Raw genomic sequence first — 20,693 nt, 5'->3', positions numbered from 1 at the left:
CATTCAGTTCTGAAGAAGAATTACATCAGACTCAAAATGTTAACGCTGTTGTTCTCACCATGGATGTTGCAAGACTGAGTTTCTTCAGTACTTTCAGCTTTTATTTCAGATTTCCAGCACCCACAGTACTTCACTTTTATTTGAGTGATTTTGTGCAGATTGGGCAATTGCTGCTGATACTGTAATTGCACTAGATTTTCACGTAAAGCCTCAGCGTGAATTAATGTTTGGTGATCAGGAGCAAGACTCCTATCTTAAATACAGAGCAATGCCACCCTGGTTCTGCTGTCCACATTGACTGCAAATTAGATCTTCAACAGGTAACCTTTCTGCCTCCATTTCCTGCTGCTGTTGGTTGAACAAGCGAGAATGTGACTGGCACAATGGAGTTGGGTTTGGATGTGGTGGGTCAGGGAATTCTGGGAAATGACGAGAAACATGTCAAAGCAGCATGCCCCTGGACATTTACCAGGGGTAGCATTGCAGAACCAAAAGCCACCTATCAGACACTGGATGTGAAGCTGACTAAGGAAAATGATGAAGCCATTGGGCTCAATATATCTGCATCTTTCCTGGAGGTTGCGGGTCCCATCGTGGTGTATATGGCTGGCCAGCTCACTGAAGGCAACATTTAGCTGTTTAATTATGTGAAACTCAGCTCACTGTGCTTCATAATACTGTGATACATAGATAAGCTGCAGAGCTGGGCTAATGGAGTTTAATGCGGACAAGTGTGAGGTGATTCACTTTGGTCGGAGTAACCAGAATGCAAAGTACTGGGCTAATGGTAAGATTCTTGGTAGTGTAGATGAGCAGAGAGATCTCAGTGTCCATGTACACAGATCCTTGAAAGTTGCCACCCAGGTTGATAGGGTTGTAAAGAAGGCATACAGCGTTTTAGCTTTTATTAATAGAGGGATCGAGTTCTGGAACCATGAGGTTATGCTGCAGCTGTACAAAAGTCTGGTGCGGCTGCACTTGGAGTATTGTGTACAGGTCTGGTCACCGCATTATAAGAAGGATGTGGAAGCTTTGGAAAGGGTGCAGAGGAGATTCACTAGGATGTTGTTGGTATGGAGAGAAGGTCTTACGAGGAAAGGCTGAGGGTCTTGAGGCTGTTTTCGTTGGAGAGAAGAAGGTTGAGAGGTGACTTAATAGAGACATATAAGATAATCAGAGTGTTAGATAGGGTGGACAGGGAGAGCCTTTATCCAAGTATGGTGACGGTGAGCACAAGGGGGCATAGCTTTAAATTGAGGGGTGATAGATATAGGACAGATATCAGAGGTAGTTTCTTTGCTCAGAGAGTAGTAAGGGTATGGAATGCTTTGCCTGCAACGGTAGTAGATTCGCCAACTTTAAGTACATTTTAGTTGTCATTGGACAAGCATATGGACATATATGGAATAGTGTAGGTTAGATGGGCTTCAGATTGGTATGACTGGTCGGCGCAACATCGAGGGCTGTAATGTTCTATGTTCTATGTTCTATAAGTTAGGCCTAGATGTTGACTCAGAGAAAAGCCACCAGAAGAGGAGCTGGAAGGCAGTCAAAAGCACTGCACTGCCTGTACGCTTCGAAACTAGTATTTTCTCTGCATTGCTGTGAGGCAAATCAAACAGTAAAATAAGTTACATTACCCGTGACAGGAGGAACCAGCAGATTTGCATGGGATCAGTAAATAGTCAGACAACTGGCTCAGCCTGTCATTGCAGTGGTTACCATTCAAGCACTCAGAGTGTTGTGAGTTATCTAAATCATTCTGGTTCCCTTCCTCCTCCCTTCTGTCAATTTTATTTGCCTTTTGTCCCTCTAAGGTCCCTGCGGTTTTACTGAAATTGCAGCCAGAGAGCAGGGCTGCTCGTCTTCCTCACATCCTGATTAGTTCTTCATAATAGGGATCAGAAAATACTTTCATTATCTACTAATCATACACCAGGTTATAATCCAAGAAGTTTTTCTTTACTTTGTCCACCCCAGTCTGACACCAGCACCTCCACATCATGGCTACCTACCAATTGACCAGCTCCAGTTAAACTGAGCCAAAGGACACCATCAAAATGCATGAGGTCAGGCTCTGGGCATGATCCGCATGTCAGGTTCCTCACTCTCAGGGCAAAATTTTCAAGCTGACTCGAGCTCTTGAACTGAGCACCCTCTTTCTTTTTGACCCATTGCAGTGGAACGCTTTGGGAATAACGGCCAGAAGAAATTTGAGGTACAGTACAATGTAAATCGATGTGATGACTTCACCCTGTTGGATAACTTCGAGAGGACTTTCGGCAATGCCTTAGCTGATACGGTAAAAACCCTCATATCAGTACAGCAAAGTCATGTGGTGTTGGAAAATTATCTATATTCTATCCTTGCCTGTATAGAAGGCTTCGAATAGAGCCAAATATCTCATAAAGAGAAATTCAAAGGAACAAAATAAACTTAAAGGAGCATCTTAAAGGAGAAGAGAGAGGTAGAGAGAGAAGGATGTTTAACGAGGGAATCCCTGAGCTTAGGGTTTAGGAAACTGAAAACACAGCCACACATGGTGGAGCAATGAAAGCTGATGATGGGCTAGAGGCTAGAATTGGAGGGATGCAGAGGGTTATGGGCCTGGTGGAGGTTGTGACTAAATTATGCCCAACCTGTAAACACTGTGATTATTGAAGAGGTTTATGTTCATGTATACTATCCTGTGACATTAATACAGTCACTGGCAGATTTCTTGACAGCCCTGATTGTTCTGAGGTACTGAAGTGACATTGTCTTTTCTTTTTAAAACATCTTTAGGTTCCTTCCCTGTGTAGTGACGATAATGATGTTGAATGTAATGTGGAAGATTCACCCAAAGCACAGTGCCTGGAGTACAATTATAACTATGACAATGGTTTTGCCATCATTGGTATGATATCTGACTTGTCTCCTTTATAATGCATGCATTGCCCAGTGTCCCAACCCAAGATGTAAGGTGATGGGGAGAGAGGTGGAAAATGGGAATGGGGCTGAAGCATCATTTTGAGCTTTGTGTCTGTGTTTCAGATTGGTTAACAAGAAAACAGGAATGTAGCAAACAGGAGTAGGCCATTTAGCTCTTCAAACCTGCTCTGCCATTCAACAAGACCATGGCAGATGCACACCATAATTCACTTTGCTGTGGTATCCTCATACCCCTCCACTGTCACAAAAGTGTCCAAAAAGTCTAGCGATCTCAGCCTTGAATATACAACTAAGAATCCACAGCCCTCTAAAGTAAAGAGTTCCAAATATTCCAAATCTCTGAATCAAGGTAAGTCTGCCCATCCCAATCTAAATGGCTGATATCTGAGTCAGTGAGCATATTCTACAATCTGCAACTGGAGGAAGCACCTCTCTGTTTAACCCATGAACAGTTTTAGACATTTCAATGCGATCACCTCTCATTTTCATAAGCTTTCGGGTACACTGACTCAGTCCACACTATGTTTCCTCACGAGATAAATCCCCTCATGCCAGGAAGCAATCCAGTTAATCTTAGTTGACCTTAGTTGCATGTGTACTACAATGATTCAAGAAGGCAGCTCATCACCACCTTCTCAAGGATGACTAGGATTGAGCAAGCAATGCTGGTCAGCTAGCAACACCCATGTCCCCTCAAGAGAATTAAAAATAAATTTGCACTTCCTCTAAGACAACTCTATTCCTCCCTAGCTAAGGAGACCAAAGTTGTACATAATAAAAGACTGAGATGCAGCTCCCCACATCCTCCTGCATCTCCCTTACCCCCCCCACCACAGCTTCTAGTTTCCTAAGCTCCAGTAAGGAGTTGGAGGGGAAATGGCAGACAGATACAAATTTGCCCTATTGGGGATTGAAATGGGTGCACCTAGACCCTGCTCTTAATGACTGGTTTCCAGAGAGGAACTGGAGAAGGGACCTGAAAGCTGCCAGTCTCCCTGTCTCACTTAGGATTGGATCCTAACAGACTGGATATGTGGAAATGAATTAAATAGCTTATGGTTTCACGATCTGAAAGGGGTTACTTACTAATTTGAAGATTTCTACAGCTATTAAAAGCCCTGGTTAGAGCCCATTGGGAATACTGTCTTCAGTATTGAGTGGAAAATCTCAGAAAGGTTCAATTATCCTGAGATGAGGGTGGCGTAGATTCACTAAAATGACACTGGAGTTAAAAGAGTGAAACTTTAAGGACAGGTTGATATACTAGACTTGTATTCCTTTATGTGTAGAAAATCAAAGAATGATCTAATTAAGGTGCTTAAGATTAGAAAAGATTCCCTAATGGAAACAGGCTCTTCAGCCCAACAAGTCCACACCGACCCTCCGAAGAGTAACCCACCCAGACCCATTCCCCTACCCTATATTTATCCCTCACTAACGCGCCTAACATTATGGGCAATTTAATATGGCCAATTCACCTGACCTGCACATCTTTGGATTGTGGGAGGAAACTGGAGCACCCGGAGGAAACCCACACAGACCTGGGGAGAACATGCAAATTCCACACAGATAGTCGCCCGAGGTGGGACTCAAACCCGGGTCCTTGGCACTGATTAAGGGAATTGATAGGATTGACAGAGAAGACCTCTTTCTTCAGGTGAAAGGAGAAGAGTGGAAATCTTGAATTTTCTTCCAGATCCAGAAACTATTGAGATTGGTTGTTGATTGAAAATTTCAAAACTCATATTTTTGTTGCTAATTATATTAGAAATTCCAGAATCAAGACTCGCTTTGGATGGATGACAGTTATGACTGAGTTGAATGTGGTGCAGACTCCAGGGGCTGAATGAGATAAAAGGTAGGGGGGAGGGAATTTGGGGGAGGGGCGCTGGGAATACGATAAGTTGGCACACCAGCCTCATTCCTGTAGAAGGGCTTATGCCCGAAACGTCGATTCTCCTGCTCCTCGGATGCTGCCTGGCCTGCTGTGTTTTTCCAGCACCACATTTTTCAACTCTGGTACTCCAGCATCTGCAGTCCTCACTTTTTCCAGGGGCTGAATGGCCACCTCTGTTGCTACATTATCCAGGTTTAGTTAACTTGAGCTGAGACTACTTCCTCTTCTAACAGCCTTTCCTCAACTAGTCCCATTGGATTTTCTTTAAATGTTAGGCATGTTACTAAATAGCTCTATTGCAAATTTCTCCTCAAAATTAATGTTTTCTTGATTCTAGCAATAAGCAGTGATCATCACTAACCAGGAAAACATTCTGTTGCCATCAGGACCAGAAATATGGGGAGATAATTATGAGCCACTGAGCGAAATGGAATACTCTTATGAGCCAGTGAAAGCCTCCAGATTACAGAAACGGTCACACAGACAGAAGGCTTTAACTGCAGCTCCTGATCTGCCTTCTCTGAAGACAAAGACGCAATCTAAGCAGAGAGTTAGCTTCAACGTTCCAGAGACAGACCAGAAAATCCACCTGGCATTTAATATCAGTGGTAGGTATGCAACAGGGGTTGGTTCACACACTATCCAGAATTATCCAAGAGTCTCAGATAAGGAAAGATTTAATCGCCAGAGGGGCTGCTGCTGATAAGTTTTGGTGAATTGACCCTATGACAAAGCGATGCATTCATTGTTTAAATTCTTTGAACAGTCTTGTTTACTAGTTATAATCATATCAGAATTGGGGGAAGTGACAACTTGATTGAAGCTGAAGAAATGTCCGATTGGATAATAAAGTCTTGTGTCTCGATTAACATAAAAGGTAGAGCATCCCAGTGATAGATGTGTTGATGAATTGTATAGGCAGGACATTAGAGAATGGGGTCTGTGCCTCTGTAAGTGTTTCTCACACCCTTGTGTTTCCATTAGCATCCTGCAAATTCTTTTCTTGCAATTCTTACAGATTCTGTCTTTGGCCTCAATTGAAGCTGCCACTCCCAAATTCAGAGGCAATGTTTTCCAGATCCTAATTCCACCAGGTTTGACTTCATGCCCCATCTGGCTCCTCTGCTGTTCACCATAAATCAGTGTCCTTTGATTCTTTATCATTCTCAAAATGGACACAGTTTCTTTCTGTATACTGTTCAGATGCCTCATGATTTTGAATACCTGCATCAAATCTCCTCTCAACTCCTCTAAGAAAACAGTTTCTCCACTTTATCCATGTCACTGAAGTCCTCCAACCCTGGAATTATTTTCATTCATCTTTTCTGCTCCCTCTCCAATGTCTTCACACCCTTCCCAAATTGTGGTGCCAGGAATTGAGTGCAATGCTCTAGTTGAAGTCCAACAGACGTCATCTACAGATTCAAGCTGTTTCTGTAAGCAATGATATGTGTGAGCACATGAAATCAGGCAGTGACAATATTTTCTTTATCTTTCCAATTTGCAGCCAGTGTAGCATTGCCAGATAACAAAAATGAAACGGCAGAATCAGATAATCAAAAGCGACTCTTTCACACTTTGGACCATGTTGTGAGACGACTGAAGAGGGCATTGGACAGCGACCCACTTTACCAATTCTCTTTTGCCTCTGAGGTGGTTCAGTCAGACAGCAAATCACTGGAGAGCAGCAAAGCAACTTTGTTCTGCAGACCAGGCTCAGTGTTAAAGGAACGTATGTGTGGTAAGTATTCAGAGGGTAAATACTATAATTAAATTGAAATACTGTTGATGGAAAGGAGCATCTTCTGGATTTAGTCAATTTGACCTCAAGTCTTCATGTTTGTCATATCCTTTTTCTTTCTGCCCATTTTCTTTTCTATCATTTTAAATTAAATCTCCCAATTAATTTCCCCCACTTTCATGCACCACTGTCCTCCACTACATCCCATTGTAGTTCATCTCTGCTCAGTATTTACACAGTAACGCTGGAATCAGGATTATGTAACTCCTGCCTCCTCTAAAGTCTGTCCATCATCTACAGTTTACAAGTCATGAATGCACTGGAATATTCCCACTTGTCTGGATGAGTGCAGCCAACAACATACAAAACACTTGATAACATCCAAGACAAAGCATGCTTAATTACTTAGTGCCATGTCCCCCAACTTAGAAGTTTATTTCTCTCTACAAGTGCTTAATGGCAATAGTGTTTACCATCCAGAGATGCACGACAGCAAAATGACAAGCCTCTTTCAACAGTATCTTCCAAACCTCTGCCATCCCAAAGGACAATGGCAGCAGACAGCAGCATGGCAACTCTACTGCCTTCATATTGGCTTCTATGTTGCACATCATCCTTGGAACTATACTGCCATTCGTTTATTGTCATTGAGTGCAGTACCTTGAGCCTGAAATGATGATGTTCCAGAATTAAAAGAGCTGCCTATTGGAAAGAGGTTTGGTTGTGGAATGCTGCACCACTTGGTTTTAAACAAGACATCAAAACAAGGCCTGTCCATCTGCTTGAGTGGATGTAAAAGGGCCCATGATAGAAATTCAAAGAAAATTATTTCCCTGGAATGTTTATCTCTCAAACAGCATCTCAAAAACCAATGATCTGGTCATTAGCACAATCTGAAGGCTTGCAGTACATCAATTGTCTGTCATGTTTCCTCCTTTACAGACATAACTGCACTTTAATGTGTACCTCACTGGCTGTAAGGTGTCCAGCGGACATGAAATAAATGCAAATGTTTTTAGAAATTTTCTTTGAACACTATTCAAATAAATGGAAGACTTGATTTACAATTGTTCTTCATGCTTTCTCCCTTCCCTGTGCAAAATAAAACCACATTTTGCAGTGAATTGCCCAGTGGGGACATATTACTCATTGGAACATCATGCTTGTGAAAGCTGCTGGATCGGGTCCTATCAGGATGAAGAGGGACAGCTGGAATGCAAGATGTGTCCCCCTGGCACTTCAACTGAATACCTACATGGCAGGAGCACTGATGAATGCAAAGGTGAGGGAGATGACATTTTACAGATGTTTTCCTGTATAAAGCTTTAACCATGGGTACACATTTAACAGCAAGCAATGCAAAGGTCCATCTCCATTCTGGATGATTAATCACATATGTTCTCTTTCTAACTCTCATCCCATTAGTTGCACAATATGTCCAATTAAAAATAGATCAAACTCTTCATTGCCAGCTTAATTTTCAGTTGAACACCCTTTCTTTATAAACCTCCAACACTTAGATTTCTAATCACCTAAAGTGAAAAAGGATCTATTCTTCATGCCAATTATGACATTTTTCTCCCAGGTATGTCCTTGAAATCAATTTTCAATTCTCGCTGACTACAGGACAGTCCTCGAGGGTTGGCAACCCAAGGGCAATTCTTATTTCACATGCACAAACTCTGACGCTGCTCCAATCTTCAGAGTCTCCAGTCAGATGAGCTTGATGACGAGTGGTTTGTTCTTATAGGTCAGGGACACAAGATAGGACATATTCATCACAGAACAGAAGGAGGCCATTCAGCCCTTTTTGTCTTTTGCTAGCTCTTTGAAAACCCTCTTTGAATTGACTACAGGGTGCCCATCAACTGCTGAAAGGTTGACGCAATCGAAAGGTCCATCTCCAATTCTTGAACTCTGTGGAGTTCAGTGATCTGACAATGGTGGGCCATGGCGTTTAGTCTCAACAGATTATTAAATCTTGATGTCTTCAAACTTGTTCCACAATGCTTCCTGTAACATATGGCATATGCATGTCATATACAATGTATGGGTTGACGGTGCACATCAGTCATTATGTGTTAACCAACTAACTTTACCAGTTCTACTAGCCTTTTCTCCCCATCTGTCTATAAGAGGAGTCAAGACTACTTTTCCAGATCTCACTGAATATGCCCATTTGTTTCCTGGGTGGACAGTAAGTTGTAGGATTTAAGCTTCAGCCAGGCTGTCATATCCACCATTGTCAGCCAATTAAACTGGATATTGTCTATCTGATTGTATAATCTTTCTCATTGTGTAGGTGAATTCACAATTTACAATATTGCAGAGAGGTGGGAGGAAGTTTGAATTGCTCAATAAATCCCATGCTCTTTGGTCTTACTCCTTGAACATTGGGTATGAACTTCCTCTTAACATTGGCAAAAAGTAGAGAGAGTTTCACGTTACTCAATATTTGACTGCGCTGCAGCTAACCCAGGAGTGCTTGGGCCATATACCAGTACTTCATTAGAATTCCTGATGAAGGGCTTCTGCCCGAAACGTCAAATTCTCTGCTCCTCGAATGCTGCCTGACCTGCTATGCTTTTCCAGCACCACCCTAATCTTGACTCTAATCGCCAGTATCTGCAGTACCCACTTCTGTCATATACCAGTACATCAAGTGGCAAAATGTTTAAATCCTAAACATGACATCCCCTCCCATAGACAGTGAAATAAGTTGGCAAGGATGGGTCACAAAGACTGTGTTGCAGGGAAGGTGAATGGGCATGAGTTCCGAGGGTGAGACAACTGTTTTAGTGCTTATGCTTAAACCTCAACTCTGAGTTGAATCAGGCCTTGTGCATCCTCCCTCATTCCCAAGTGACCTATTCTAGAGAATCCAGCCATCCCAGGATAAAACTTCCCATTTCTGGACACTTTCTCCAGGTCAGGTTTCCAGAGGAATTGTCTTAACTCCACTCTCCTGACCCAGGAATAAGAATTCAGTCCTCTGCAGTCAAACACCTGGGACCCAGGATAATTGAAGCACACAGTTCAAGATAGTCTCAACTCCCTCAACACAGAGTCATAGAGTGATACAGCACAGAAACAGACCCTGTAAGATCTGCATTTTTATTTTTTTTGTCAAATTCCTTTGAAAGTAAACCTCAAGTTTGAATACCTCTTTTAATTTCCAACTGTGCTACTTTGAGAGAGCCTTAACATTATTGGGTACAGCCAATTAGATTAGATTACTTACAGTGTGGAAACAGGCCCTTCGGCCCAACAAGCCCACACCGCCCCGCCGAAGCGCAACCCACCCATACATTTACCCCTTACCTAACACTACGGGCAATTTAGCATGGCCAATTCACCTGACCTGCACATCTTTGTACTGTGGGAGGAAACCGGAGCACCCGGAGGAAACCCACGCAGACACGGGGAGAACGTGCAAACTCCACACAGTCAGTCTTGGGCATTGTGATCATCTGGAGCATGTGAGATCTTGCATAAACTGAAGGTTGCATTTCTCAACATTCCGACATTGACAACGACTTGATGGCTGTTATGTCATGCTGAAGTCATGACAGGCACAATGCAAGTTGCAAGTAATTTGAAAATTTCAGGTATCCCATTCTACAAGCTATGTTGCCATACATTGACTTCTGTTCTCTTGCTGTGTTAGGTCAATGCAAACCTGGAACATACTCTTCAAACGGCCTGGAGATGTGTGAATCTTGTCCATTGGGAACTTTTCAGCCAGCATACAGTGCAAAGAGGTGCCTTCTGTGCCCAGACGAGTTGACCACAGTGAAAAGAGGAGCCATTGAAGATTCTGAGTGCGGAGGTACATCTCAAAAAGTCCTAGAATATTTATACAACCAACACCTCACTCCCTCCCCACTTTTTAAATGAGACTAGCCACTTGTGAAATGACTGTTTATATATTTATTGGTTGAAGATGCTCATTTCATTTGTTGCACTTATTCAAGTGATAACATTGGCAGAATGTCTATTGAAATCAGGCAACCACATCACCTTCATTTTAAAGAAATTCTGACTGGCATTCTACCAGTTCAAAAACTTTACTGTGCCTTTGCTGCTGCTGCACTTCTGAGTGTTTTGCTTCAGTTTAAAATAAGTACATGAATATCTGTATTGAAACAATATAGGGAGGCATTTAGTGGAAAATCATTATGTTTATGTGCAATACTGTTCAGAAAACATATCTCAAAATGTTGATATCGAACCCCTACAGTGTGGAAGCAGGCCATTCAGCCTATTGAGTCCATACTGGCCCTGGAAAGAGCATCCAACCCAGACCTACCCCCTACCCTATAACCCTGAATATCCTAAGGCTAACCCTGCACATCATGGGCAATTTAGCATGGTCAGTCCACCTAACCTGTACATCTTTGGATTCTGGGAGGAAAACAGAGCACCCAGAGGCACAGAAGAATGTACAAACTCCACACAGCCTGAGGGTAGAATTGAGAACCTGAGTCCTTGGTACTGTGAGGCAGCAGTGCTAACCGCTGAGCCACTGTGCCACCCTGTTTAAAAGAACATTGTAGAATGAATCTTGGAGGAAACATGCCAAGTAGTTGGATTCCACAAGTTAGAAAATAATCTCAACTCAGGCAAATGCACAGCTAATGCATAGGTGTTTGCTTGAACGCGAATGTACCTTTAATATTTGCTCATGACAATCCCATTCTCTCCACTGATTATGGAATGAGAGAAGTTCCTCTTGTCCCTTTGTCCTTCGAGTAATTTCATTTCCCTGCTTATGATCAATATTGAAAAACTAAATGTGAATCTGAGTTGCCCCATAATTTCATCACCTTGGTTGAAGCTTTGTTGGTTTAAGTTTAAGTTGGGCACAGTGTTATTCATTCAATACTGCAAATGTTACACAGACTCCTTAAATCCCAAACCAGCAGAAACAGTTCCAGAAAATATCTCCGCCAGCTCAAAAACTTCAATATTGACTGTGGCTCCTTTACTCGCAGTGCTTCAATTTTGAAGGGCCCACCTCCTTTGGCAGTGCTGTTGTCATGGTAATGAAGGCAAAGGCAGGCCAATACCAAAGGTTCCCTAAACATTACTGGGCTGATGGTGGTGGTTGATGGGTCTGGGGAGAGGGGTGCTGTTGCAGTTACAAACGTTTTGAATTCCGAACTTAACCCAGTTTTCCAAACCCACCAGACCAGCTGCATATTTGTTTGTATTTAATAAAGATAAATTCACTATAGTTTTACCACACCACTGGACTGCTCTCTCATTAGAGAGACAATTGGTTGTGTTTAACCTGAGGATCACCATGCCTCAGGCAAAGGTAGAGTTTGAGAAGGAGAATTTTTCATGGTAACTGCAGCCAGTGCAGGAATTGAATCCACAATCTTGGGTTTTAAGACTTTTAAGAGTTGACTTCAATTCTTGAAACTCTAAAACTTGAACTTTGCCAGGCACTATTATTATTATTCATGGGATTCAGGAGTTGAGCCATAAGTATCCAGCTTATTTATACATTCTTGCATATATTGTGTTTCAGTATCAAGACAAATCCAGCTTAAGCTGTGTACGATTTAATGAAGAATGTTCTGACAGATCCGTGATAGTTCCTCATTTGAATTGAAACTTTGAAAAGTAAAGACTCTTAAAAGCAATGTAAGATGACACAAATGGGGAGCTGCTTGTGATTTAATGTGACAAAATAAGGACAATGAATTTTGAATTGCTACCTTTTCTTCCCAATGCCCAGTGCCATGTTCTGCAGGACATGTTTCACGCTCTGGTATAATGCCTTGCTACCCTTGTCCCAGAGATTATTATCAGCCTGATTCAGGCAAGTCATTCTGTCTCGCTTGTCCATTCTATGGTACAACCACCATCACTGGAGCCACCTCCCGAAGTGACTGTTCTGGTAAGGAGAAAACATCACAACATTGTTTCCAATCCAACTGTCCTGTTGACAATAGTCAAGATGACAGAGAAGGCTGGAAAACAAAAATGAAAGAAACAGTTTGTTTTTTTCCCAAGGTTTCAACTCTGGATATATAGTGGAGTCAGCAAGTCAACTCATACCAACACCGCTGGAGAAGAAATCGATGCTTGTAGCAAATCAGGTATGAATTAACAGGATCGCTCTTAAGATTGCACATTGTAAAGAAAACAATACTGTATAAGAAAAGGGAAGACAAAAAGACCATCAAACCAATCTCATCCACTTGTCATCCAGTCCCTCATCCACGTGCCATCCAACGCCTTCACTCACCTCCCAACGAAACCCTCACCCATCACCCATCAAAACTCTTTCACCCACCTCCCATCAAAACCGTCACCCATCTCCAATCAAAACCCCTTCACCCACCTCCCATTGAAACCGTCACCCACCTCCCATCGAAACTGTCACCCATCTCCCATCAAAACCCCCACCCATCTCCCATCGAAACTCCTCATCCACCTCCCATCGAACCTCCTCATCCACCTCCCATTGAAACCCCACTCACCTCCCATCGAAACTCCTCATCCACCTCCTATTGAAACCCCACTCACCTCCCATCGAAACTCCTCATCCACCTCCCATTGAAACCCCACTCACCTCCCATCGAAACTCCTCATCCACCTCCCATTGAAACCCCACTCACCTCCCTTCAAAACTCCTCATCCACCTCCCATTGAAACCCCTACCCAACTCCCATTGAAACTCCCCATCCATCTCCCATTGAAACCCCCACCCACCTAATTCTTTTAAAATCCTAAGTCCAGGGGACCTAACAACCTTTAATTTCATTAGTTTTCCTAGTACACTTTCTCTAATGCTAGTTATTGTATTTCCTGCCTCCTGCACCCCTCCGTCCACCATCACTACCAGCTCACACAAACCATCTGTCTCTTGACATTTTTTAGAATGCAGACTGATGCAAAATATTTATTTAACTTTTCTGCTATTTTCTGGTTCCCTGCTACCATTGCCCCAGCCTCATTCCTTAAGGCACCTATGTTCAACTTCACCTCTCTATTCCTTTCTAACTATTTAAAGAAGCTCTTACTGTTTATTTTTGTATTACTTGCTAATTCACCTGTTAGAATTTCTCCCTGTACCATATTTGTTCACTCACCTTTCTTGCAGTCTTCGCTCTCCTGTACTTTGTAAAACCTTTATAGCAGTTGGACAATTGCAGGATTGAGGCTCCTTGAAAGTTGCCCTTTTTGTCCCTGCACTTACTCTACCTATAATCACACCTTCCTGTCCTTGAGCATGGGCCACATTTGAACTGACTAATTTAAGGGGTGCGCCCATTTCTTGGAGCAAAATGCCCCTTCCTGATGTGGCACCTTGAACCCCAACTCCTCAAGCTGGATCTGAAATTGTTAAAGTTACAGAGATTTTCTACATGTGTGTTCACTGTGGATCATTTTGGCATCCAACAACTCCCACATGCTGTATCTGCAACACATCACCCAATCTACTAAGTCATTAGTAAATCATCAAGTGTCCCTGTTCTTTATACTTGAAGAACCCTTTTCTTTATAGTTTTTTTTTCACATGTACTGGTATCAATCTTATACCGAACAAATGAGTTGGAAGGAAAAAAGAGAAAAACTTGATGCCTCAACACAAACTGAAGGTCTTATTTTTATGTAAAACCTAGAAATACTCATAATCTTATTCACCAATCTGCTGCTTCTTTTAGCAAAACCAACCAAACACCTCACTTCTGCCACCACTACACTCCTTGAGATGTTCAATTTCAAAACTCTATTGGAAGTCACATGCTAATGTTAAGTCACACTACGTTAGCTACTTCTATATGCACTCATCACAAAGGGTCTGTGTCAATTAATAAGAACTCAGTTTAATCTAATTCTTAATTCGGTTTCTCTGCTATTGGATGCTTGAAAATAAACCTCCTCAAATCTTGAAACTACAGAATCTGAATACCAGATTTCACTTTAATGCCAACAACAAACTATGAACTAAATTAGGTGCACACCAATTATTGACTTAGGCATTTTCTCACACATGGAATGGCCTCAGCCATCAGGTTGGAGCATTGTTCCTCCCCTTGCCCCACTCAGTCCTGCTACACTCACCCCAACAAGAACACCAAGTCTGACACAAGGAGGCTACCTTGACAACTCTAATGTTCCCCAGTCCCTCCGTGAACATGGAGACTAATTGGAAAATTTCAGTTTCAATGTCATTAGAGAGCTTCAACAGCTTCTGTGATCATCTGTTATCTGTGGTCACGCAGCCCTGCCATTCCCCAACCTACCTCTGGGTACATGGCCCCACGGGTGGAATGATGTCAGGGACTGGCGCGTGTGCTGGTGTTAAATTTCATGCCTGCCCTCTTCAGGGCAATACAACCCAATATCTCATGGAGTCACTCACTATGGGATAGATCACAACAGTATTTCTGTGAATGAGTGTCTCTTGTTTATGTAATAATAGGAGATGATAGTTTATCATCAGACTAATTGATTTTCTGAACATTTTTATATCAATCAAACTGTGATTGATGTGAGGACAACTATCAGTATAACCACAGGCCAGGACAAAATTGAAACCCTTATTTAGCTGAATTGACAATAAGTATTTTACTTTTCCCTCCCTTTTGAATGAAGGAGTTTAACGAATGCTTCTTGCAACCATGCCAACACAACGGAAGCTGTGAAAGTGTTGGGTCAGGTCACGTTTGTGTGTGCCAGCCTGGATTTACAGGTAGGTGAACTCTTATAGTCAGGGGTTTCCTTGGATATCGGCATGGGCCTCAGCAGCTTCTCAGTTCTACACTGCATTTGTGTTTCAGGCTCTAACTGTGAAACAAACATCAACGAGTGTGCGTCAGATCCTTGCCAAAACAATGCTGCCTGTCAGGATGGAATTGGGAGATTTGTGTGCTTGTGCCAGCCTGGTTTTGTGGGTAAGTTTCCTCTCAAGAATCTCCTCCACTTACAGCGAAAGAATCAGATGTGTCACTGTTACCAGCCCATATTTATCTCTAGCTGTATCTAAAGGCATTGTAATTTTTCCGATGACTTACTGATCTCCAGCTGGGTGGAATTTAAAGTCAGTTAAGGAATACGGATCTAAAAGCTGGTCTTAATTGAGATATTATGAAAACTCCATCTGGTTCACTAGGGGAAGGGAATCTGCTGTCTTTAACATGTGATTCCAGACATACAACAACATGGTTGACTCTTAAGTGCCCTCCAAAATGAAAAGCTCCAGGCATGTTGAAGTATCACAGCCTGTCATGAAGGCAGCTTAGTAGTAGCTTCTCACAATTGGAAATGGGAAACTATTGCTGCTGTTGCCAGCAATCCCCATATCCTGTGAAAGAATAAAGAAATAATGCTGTAACTTATCCTGTGCAATTCAGCACAATAAATACCTGAGGGCTTTGGTAGAGTTCATAGACTCACAGAAAGGTCATGACACAGAAAGAGTCTAGATTAGATTGGTGCTGGAAAAGCACAGCAGGTCAGGCAGCATCCGAGAAGCAGGTAAAGCTCCCATGACACAGAAAGAGCCCATTCAGCCCAAATTGTCTGCATTGACTCCTCAAATGAGCATAATTAACTACTGCCAGTTGCTTGCTTTCTCTCCATACCCTTGTACATTGTTTCTACCTGAATGATCTTCCAACATTCCCCTGATGACCTCAGTTAAACCAGCCTCCACCACACTTTCAGGTAATGCACATCATATCCTAACTGCTCGGTGTGAGAAAAAGTTATTTTCTTGATAACATTTGCTCCTTTTGCATATCACTTTAAACCTATGCCGTTTTTCTTGATCCTTTTACAGGTGGGAACAGTTTCTCCTTATCAGATCTATCAGGTTTGCTAAGGACTTTGAAAACCTCTGTTGTATCTCCTTTTATCATCCTTTCAGTGGAGAACAACTTCTTTAATCTATCCTCATAACGAGAATTTCTCATCCCTGGAAACATTCTCGTAAATCATTCTGTCCAATGCATTCCCATCTTTCATACAATGAGGTGTCCACAATTGTACACAATACTCCAGCTGAGGTCCAACAAGTGTCTTACAAAAGTTCAACATCACCTGTTTGCTCTTGTACTCTGTGCCCCATCCATAAAACCAGAAATACTATATGCTTTACTAAATACTTTTTCAACCTGCTCTGTCAACTTGAGTCATCTGTGCACCAATACACCTAGGCCTCTCTGCTACTGTACCCTCTTTATAATTGTGTCCCGTTTTTTATATTGTCTTTCCATGTTATTCCCATCAAATACATCACCTTACACTTCTTTGCATTGAACTTTATCTGTCACCTGTCTGTCCACTCAGATGCATGGCAGATGCAGTTTAATGTGGATAAATGTATGATTATCCACTTTGGTGGCAAGAACAGGAAGGCAGATTACTACCTCAATGGAATCAATTTAGGTCAAGGGGCAGTACAGAGAGATCTGGGTGTTCTTGTACACCAGTCAATGAAGGTAAGCATGCAGGTACAGCAGGTAGTGAAGAAGGCTAATAGCATGCTGACCTTCATAACAAGAGGGATTGAGTATAGAAGCAAAGAGGTTCTTCTGCAGCTGTACAGGGCCCTGGTGAGACTACACCTGGAGTACTGTGTGCAGTTCTGGTCTCCAAATTTGAGGAAAAACATTCTGGCTATTGAGGGAGTGCAGCGTAGGTTCACGAGGTCAATTCCTGGAATGGCGGGGTTACCTTACACTGAAAGACTGGAGCGACTGGGCTTGTATACCCTTGAGTTTAGAAGACTGAGAGGCGATCTGATTGAGACATATCAGATTATTAAAGGATTGGACACTCTGGAGGCAGGAAACATGTTTCCGCTGATGGGTGAGTGCCAAACCAGAGGACACAGCTTAAAAATACGGGGTAGACCATTTAGAACAGAGATGAGGAGAAACGTCTTCACCCAGAGAGTGGTGGCTGTGTGGAATGCTCTGCCAGAGGGCAGTGGAGGCCCAGTCTCTGGATTCATTTAAGAAAGAGTTGGATAGAGCTCTCAAAGATTGTGGAATCAATGGTTATGGAGATAAGGCAGGAACAGGATACTGATTAAGGATGATCAGCCATGATCATATTGAATGGTGGTGCAGGCTCGAAGGGCAGAATGGCCTACTCCTGCACCTATTGTTTAGATTACTTAGATTAGATTACTTACAGTGTGGAAACAGGCCCTTCGGCCCAACAAGTCCACACTGCCCCGCCGAAGCGCAACCCACCCATACCCCTACATTTACCCCTTACCTAACACTACGGGCAATTTAGCATGGCCAATTCACCTGACCTGCACATCTTTTGGACTGTGGGAGGAAACCGGAGCACCCGGAGGAAACCCACGCAGGCACGGGGAGAATGTGCAAACTCCACACAGTCAGTCGCCTGAGGCGGGAATTGAACCCGGGTCTCCGGCGCTGTGAGGCAACAGTGCTAACCACTGTGCCACCGTGCCGCCCACCGTGTCTATTGTCTATTGTCACTCCACCAACTTGTCCATGTCCTTTTGGAGTTCCTCCTCATCGTTTACAATTCTTCCAAATTCCATGACATCTGCAAACTTTCAAATTGTGCCCTGCACCCCGAGATCAGATCATTAATATAGATCAAGAAAAGCTATGGTTCCAATTTGGACCCCTCTGGAATAAACCTCCACTTGCTTAAAAATATCTATTGGCCATTACTCCATTTGATATCATTCTGCCAATTTTGTATCTTTGTTGCTGCTGTCCCTTTTATATATTTCCTCACAATCTGTTGTGTGGCACTGTGTCAAATTACTTCTGGAAGTCATTGTTCACCACTTCAACATTGTTATGCTCATCGAGTCACTCTGTTACGTCACCTTGGAACTCTCCAAACTGTCCAGGAAAATTCAATCATGAGGGAAGCCTATCAGAGAAAAGTCACCACATAAGGAGTACGAACAGAATCTGCTCCTACATTATAGATTATAAAAAGTGCTATTTCACTCCAAGCCTATCAATAGTAAATGTGGTTATAGAAACAGCCTGAGCAGTGAATAGGGTAAATCTGAAGGAAAATAAATGAGCAAGCCACAAGAGGGCTCTGCTAAGTTGTTGGGGATGGGGATGGCATGGGGGTAGTTCTGCCAAGCTGGAGGTTGCCTTTTGCTGGGTATACAAGACCAGGAAAATGGTCTTTCGAGAGGTCCAAATGTTGGGAGGGTATGACAGGTTGTTGTGGGGGCGGGGAGGGTGAGTGGGTATCATTATGACATGAGAGTTAGCAAACAGTTTGGCTTCTTTTGATGTTTTCCAGGTATTCTATGTGAGGAAGAGGAAAACGAGTGTAACTCTCAACCATGTCTTCATGATGGAAGATGCATTGACCAGATTAATGCATATTACTGCGAGTGTACAGTTGGGTTTAGAGGTAAAAATACATTCACAGTGCTTTTTTTGCATTTAGTTCTTCATTGGCAAATTATAGCAAGGTATTTGCTTAATTCTCTTAAGTTAATCAATTATTTCTCTGATTTGTGACATGAATAATTTACGTTACACCCAAAGCTATTAATAGGGAGTTTTGCAGCAACTATTGGAATTTAATTACAATGAATAGATTGTAGCAGTGAATACATAGAATTTACAGCATTGGAAGAGGTCATTTGGTCCATCAGGTCTATACTTATATTTATGCACCACATGACCCTCTTCCTATCTTACTTTGTATAACCCTGCAAGCGTAACAATCGATTTCTTTGTCCCTCTTATTTTTTTTTAAAATCTAGCTTCTCATTAAATGCATCCATGCTACAGAAGATTATATATGATTATATCCTAGAGTCCCAGATTATCCAAAAATAGAATTCATTAAAAGGTAACAGTGTAAAAATGATGCATAAGCTGCACAAAAAAATACAAAGGTGATATAACAGTAATATAACTGGACTTGCAATTCCGAATAATGCTCTGAGCATATGGGCTCAAATCCCACCAGAGGAACTTATCAAGGCTCCTCTGACAACATCTTTCAAACTCCACCACCCAAAACAGCAGCAGATACATGAGATTGCTACAAACTCCAAGCACACAACATCCAGGCGTGGAAATATATCACCATTCCTTTTGAGTTGCTGGGTTAAAATTCTGAAACTCTCTCCCTAACAACATTACAGGACTACCTATTGCATATGAACTGCAGAACTTCAAGAAGGTGGATTACCACCACCTTCCCAAGAGCAATTAGGGATGATGAGAAATGCTGGCCCAATCAGCATTTCACATCCCACAAATTAACTAATAAAAAAATCTGGAATTGAAAGCTAGTTTCATCTGGCTCACAAATGTTCCTTATGGAATGAAGTCTGCTGTCTTTCCCTATTCGAGCCTACATGTGACTCCAGAACCCCCACTTTCTCCTGAAATAGGAGAAAGTGAGGACTGCCGATGCTGGAGATCAGAGTCAAAACGTGTGGCACTGGAAAAGCACAGCAGGTCAGGCAGCATCCGAGGAGCAGGAGAATTGACATTTCAGGCATAAGCCCTTCAACAGAAACGTCGACTCCCCTGCTCCTCGGATGAGTTCTGGTGCTGCTACTGATCTGACCAACTGCTACTGTCCTATTGGCTCCATTTGGGTGTTTTAGGTGTTTCCCTGCCTTTTTAGAAAAATGGCATGGGCTCCCACAGTACAACCTCGTATCGCAGTGTTATAATACCATCAATGTTTTAATGATGGAACCACATCCCATTCCCCATGTCTACAGCATTGTTACCTGAGAGTATCCACTTTTCATATTGCCCATGTGGATTTAGATCCCACCTAGACAACGTCTTCTCCATCCTCCAAGATTCTGAAATAGCCAGTGTGGCATCTTGACACTGACTATTCTAAACCAGACAAACTATAAGCTGGTGCACTTAAAAGCAGGAGAAAGTGAATCTTATCCTTTCCCTTCAAATAATTTTATTATTGAATTCAATATGGAATTGCATACATTCATGTAGAAAACACGGTAACAGTGCATCTTGCTTTGTAAAGGAGCATCAGCTTGACTCAGTCATTAACACTGTCTAGGTCAGCATTGACAGAATAGGAAAGGTTTAGAGGGATGTGGTCCAAGCAGATGCAGGTGGGACTAGTTTAGTTTGGGATTATGGT

The 20,693-nt window shown here is 42.4% G+C and overlaps 1 protein-coding gene across 2 annotated transcripts in view; it reads left to right on the top strand.

The window, feature by feature from the left end:
- The window catches only part of svep1 (sushi, von Willebrand factor type A, EGF and pentraxin domain containing 1), a 241,255-nt gene that overhangs the window by 115,081 nt on the left and 105,481 nt on the right, over positions 1–20,693 (top strand). For both annotated transcript variants that reach the window (XM_043716221.2, XM_043716218.2), the window contains exons 13-23: positions 2,181–2,302; positions 2,785–2,896; positions 5,215–5,436; positions 6,336–6,569; positions 7,690–7,851; positions 10,237–10,398; positions 12,316–12,477; positions 12,594–12,679; positions 15,186–15,282; positions 15,371–15,484; positions 18,849–18,962. In XM_043716221.2, coding sequence (XP_043572156.2) covers positions 2,181–2,302; positions 2,785–2,896; positions 5,215–5,436; positions 6,336–6,569; positions 7,690–7,851; positions 10,237–10,398; positions 12,316–12,477; positions 12,594–12,679; positions 15,186–15,282; positions 15,371–15,484; positions 18,849–18,962 — 1,587 coding nt within the window. The remainder of the gene's footprint in view (positions 1–2,180; positions 2,303–2,784; positions 2,897–5,214; positions 5,437–6,335; positions 6,570–7,689; positions 7,852–10,236; positions 10,399–12,315; positions 12,478–12,593; positions 12,680–15,185; positions 15,283–15,370; positions 15,485–18,848; positions 18,963–20,693) is intronic.

Source organism: Chiloscyllium plagiosum, unplaced genomic scaffold (genome assembly GCF_037043375.1).
Source record: "Chiloscyllium plagiosum isolate Xiang-an unplaced genomic scaffold, Cpla_swu_hap1 HiC_scaffold_2, whole genome shotgun sequence".
In the NCBI taxonomy this organism is placed as follows: Eukaryota; Metazoa; Chordata; class Chondrichthyes; order Orectolobiformes; family Hemiscylliidae; genus Chiloscyllium; species Chiloscyllium plagiosum.
This window is presented reverse-complemented; position numbering and strand designations above follow the sequence as displayed.